Source organism: Arachis ipaensis, chromosome B07 (genome assembly GCF_000816755.2).
Source record: "Arachis ipaensis cultivar K30076 chromosome B07, Araip1.1, whole genome shotgun sequence".
Classification (NCBI taxonomy): Eukaryota; Viridiplantae; Streptophyta; class Magnoliopsida; order Fabales; family Fabaceae; genus Arachis; species Arachis ipaensis.
The window spans coordinates 24520338-24523314 of NC_029791.2; the positions used below are offsets into that span (position 1 = coordinate 24520338).

Genomic DNA, 2977 nt, shown 5'->3' on the forward strand with positions numbered 1-2977 from the left:
AGGGTATGAAAAATAAAATATATAATTTAATATTATAGTTTAGTATTAGACTTTAGAATATAGAATGCAGTATATAGTGTACAGGACATGGACAATATCATACCTTAATATTTATAGTTTAGGATGTAAGATTTAATGCAGATGAAGTATTAGACTTTGTTCTGTTTTTGTAATTAGGGAGGCTGCAGATGTTATTTAATTTTATGCGTGTATCAAGTAGAATTATTTTTAAATATTTAGTGTTTATGCGTTGTGGTTATTTATAATTATTTAATTATTTAGGATTTATGCGTGTATCAAGTAGAATTTAATTGCGTTGTGGTTATTTTTACTACATGGTATAATGGTATAGTCTACTAGGTGTATCTACAGCGTTCGGCGACAACAGAATATGCTTATGCATGAACAGATCATACCTTATTTAGAGAGGGTTGGTTTGTACTACTTGGCCAGGCTGAACAGTTGTTGATTCTGGTTGGATGAGCCTATGGTCAGTGCATTCATTGAGAGGTGGCGTCCCGAGACGCACACTTTTCATATGTCTTTCGGAGAGTGCACCATCACGCTGCAAGATGTGGCGTATCAGCTTGGGTTGCCTGTCGATGGGAAGGCCGTTAGTCGGTGCCTAGCTGAGTTCGAAAATTTCATGGAGGGTGGCCAACCAGCTTGGGAATGGTTTCAGGAGTTATTCGGCGAGCTGCCACCGTCTTGAGCAATTGCTAGCAGCAAAGTTGCTCCATACTTTCCATACAAGTGAGCACCGTCGATGCTGACTAGCAGCTTGCAGTGTCGAAAAGCCTCAATACAGGGAGAAAATGACCAAAAAATATGATGAAAGTAGACGGTTGATTCATCAACCTGATCACCAACTCTAATAGGAAAGGTTTTCAACAGAGCAATGGTACCCTCTATGGTGGATGTCACCCCAAGGATCCAACAGGGCAACTCGCTGTAAGACTCCTCCCAGTTGCCGTAGATCTGTGCTACTGTCTTCTGCTTCGCCATCCAGACCTTCCTATAGCTAGGGGTGAATCCATAGGTTGCCTCAGTAGCTTTTTGCAACACATTTATCGTAAATAATGCATCAACTCTAACCAACAGAAAGATCCTCGCACATATGACATTATGATCAAGCTGCTTATGATCGCTTGATATCGATGTGGCCAAGCACGTGTGCAGTCCGTTGTACCTCCGCACTTCCCAAGTGCTCTTCCTTTGCCGGGGCGTGATACGATAAATGTGGAAGATGTTGTAATTCTTTACACTCATCACAGCTTCCTCCTTACTTTGAAAAGATTGGCCAATCTGAAATTATGTTAGAGCAGTTGCATCGACTCCCGACTGTTGGCCTATGGCTTTCAAGTTCAAGGTCGATAAATATGGAAGATGTTGCTGTGTGCTGGAACTCAATTGCCCATGGGGTATAGGTGAACTGCTCAGAGTATCGTCATCACTGTCCCCAACAATGTCGACTGGCTCATCGTTCGAATCATCCTCTCGCATCGCATTTTCAACTCGATCCGATCCAGACTCAACTGCAAAATCAGGAACACACCGAGGTAAACTAGCAGTACCAACTACAACACATAGTGGATCAACCAATAGACAAGCAGGTGCTACCACAGACATCCACATTGAGGCACCCCATCATCGTCGAGTGAGGATTCGGCGTTGATGCCCCAGAGCTGTCGATGCCATCTTCCAACTTGGGAAATAATTCAGGTATTCTAACTTCGGAAAAAATTCGCCTACAATGAAACAAGACCTACTTATCTTCATCGGACCTTACCACAAATGTTTCATAGTTCACACTGCTTGACACAACAGCAATAGATATCTTGTAGAACAATTTTTTTACCCACTTTATCCTATACACCCTCAACTTCTGTAATATGCTGCTTTTTATATCGGCCAATGTACTTGATGACCGGATAAAAACGCTAAGCGGTTTCCCTATCCATAAATTTAACATTGTGCCTTTTGCTTTTCTGCATTTTACCAAAGCAATGCACTAGAGTTAGGAAACTCTCCTCACCATCCATTTGTGGAAAATGACACTCCACTACTACCTTATTGTCTTAGAGGGATATATATAGACAAGAAACGTAACCACAAACCACACATAAACCGCTACCGTCTATAGTGATTTATGTACAAATTTCTTCCTTCAAAAACCGCTGCTGCCTATAGTAGTTTTTGGTTACACCTTCTTCAACATAAATCGCGGTTATCAGTAATAATTTACGTTCATCCCTAATCCGCTGATACTAATTCGCTGGTGCGAGTTACGATTTTTATAGAATAGTAAAATTTGCAATTGTGTCTTCGGTTTGAAAAAGTTATAATATAGTAAAATGTGATTTTAAACATTTTATTTTAATAAATTATCCTAAAATATAAATTAAATCAAACTACAGATATAGGATTAAGATTAAAATTAGGATTGATAATAATTCTTTAGTCTTACATTTCTATTAATTTTTTTTATTCATTCCAAATTTTGATCGTTATAAATATTTCAAATTATGTCTTTAATCCTTCAAATAAAATAGAAGAAATATTATAATATTAGATATTTTTTGAATTTTCTTTGAACACGACATAAAATTAAGTTTAAATGAGAAAGAAGAAAACAAATTACTAAAAAAGAAAAATAAAAATTGATGAAGTGAAAATTACATGAGACGTTTTGTGAAATTATAAGTATGTATTATAGCATTAATAAAGAATCACATGGAAAAATTCTAACCTTGAATTGAATTGTTGCGAATGAATGGTCCAAAGCCAGATGAAGGGAGCAACACCCTTGCCTGCTTTGCTTCATCTGCTAATTTCAATTGCAGTCCTCTCAGCCTCTCAACTTCCCCTTTGTTCTTTTCAATCGAAGCTGGGAATTAAAACACAATCATTTTTAACTTATATATATTTGTAATTTAGAGACTAACATATATTTGCATTTTAAAATTTAATATATAGA

General features: G+C 37.3%; 1 protein-coding gene across 1 annotated transcript in view; it reads right to left on the reverse strand.

The window, feature by feature from the left end:
- Nucleotides 1-2977, reverse strand: part of LOC110264525 (probable transcription factor PosF21) — a 22938-nt gene that overhangs the window by 13530 nt on the left and 6431 nt on the right. The window contains exon 5 of the mRNA XM_021106683.1: nt 2750-2887. Coding sequence (XP_020962342.1) covers nt 2750-2887 — 138 coding nt within the window. The remainder of the gene's footprint in view (nt 1-2749; nt 2888-2977) is intronic.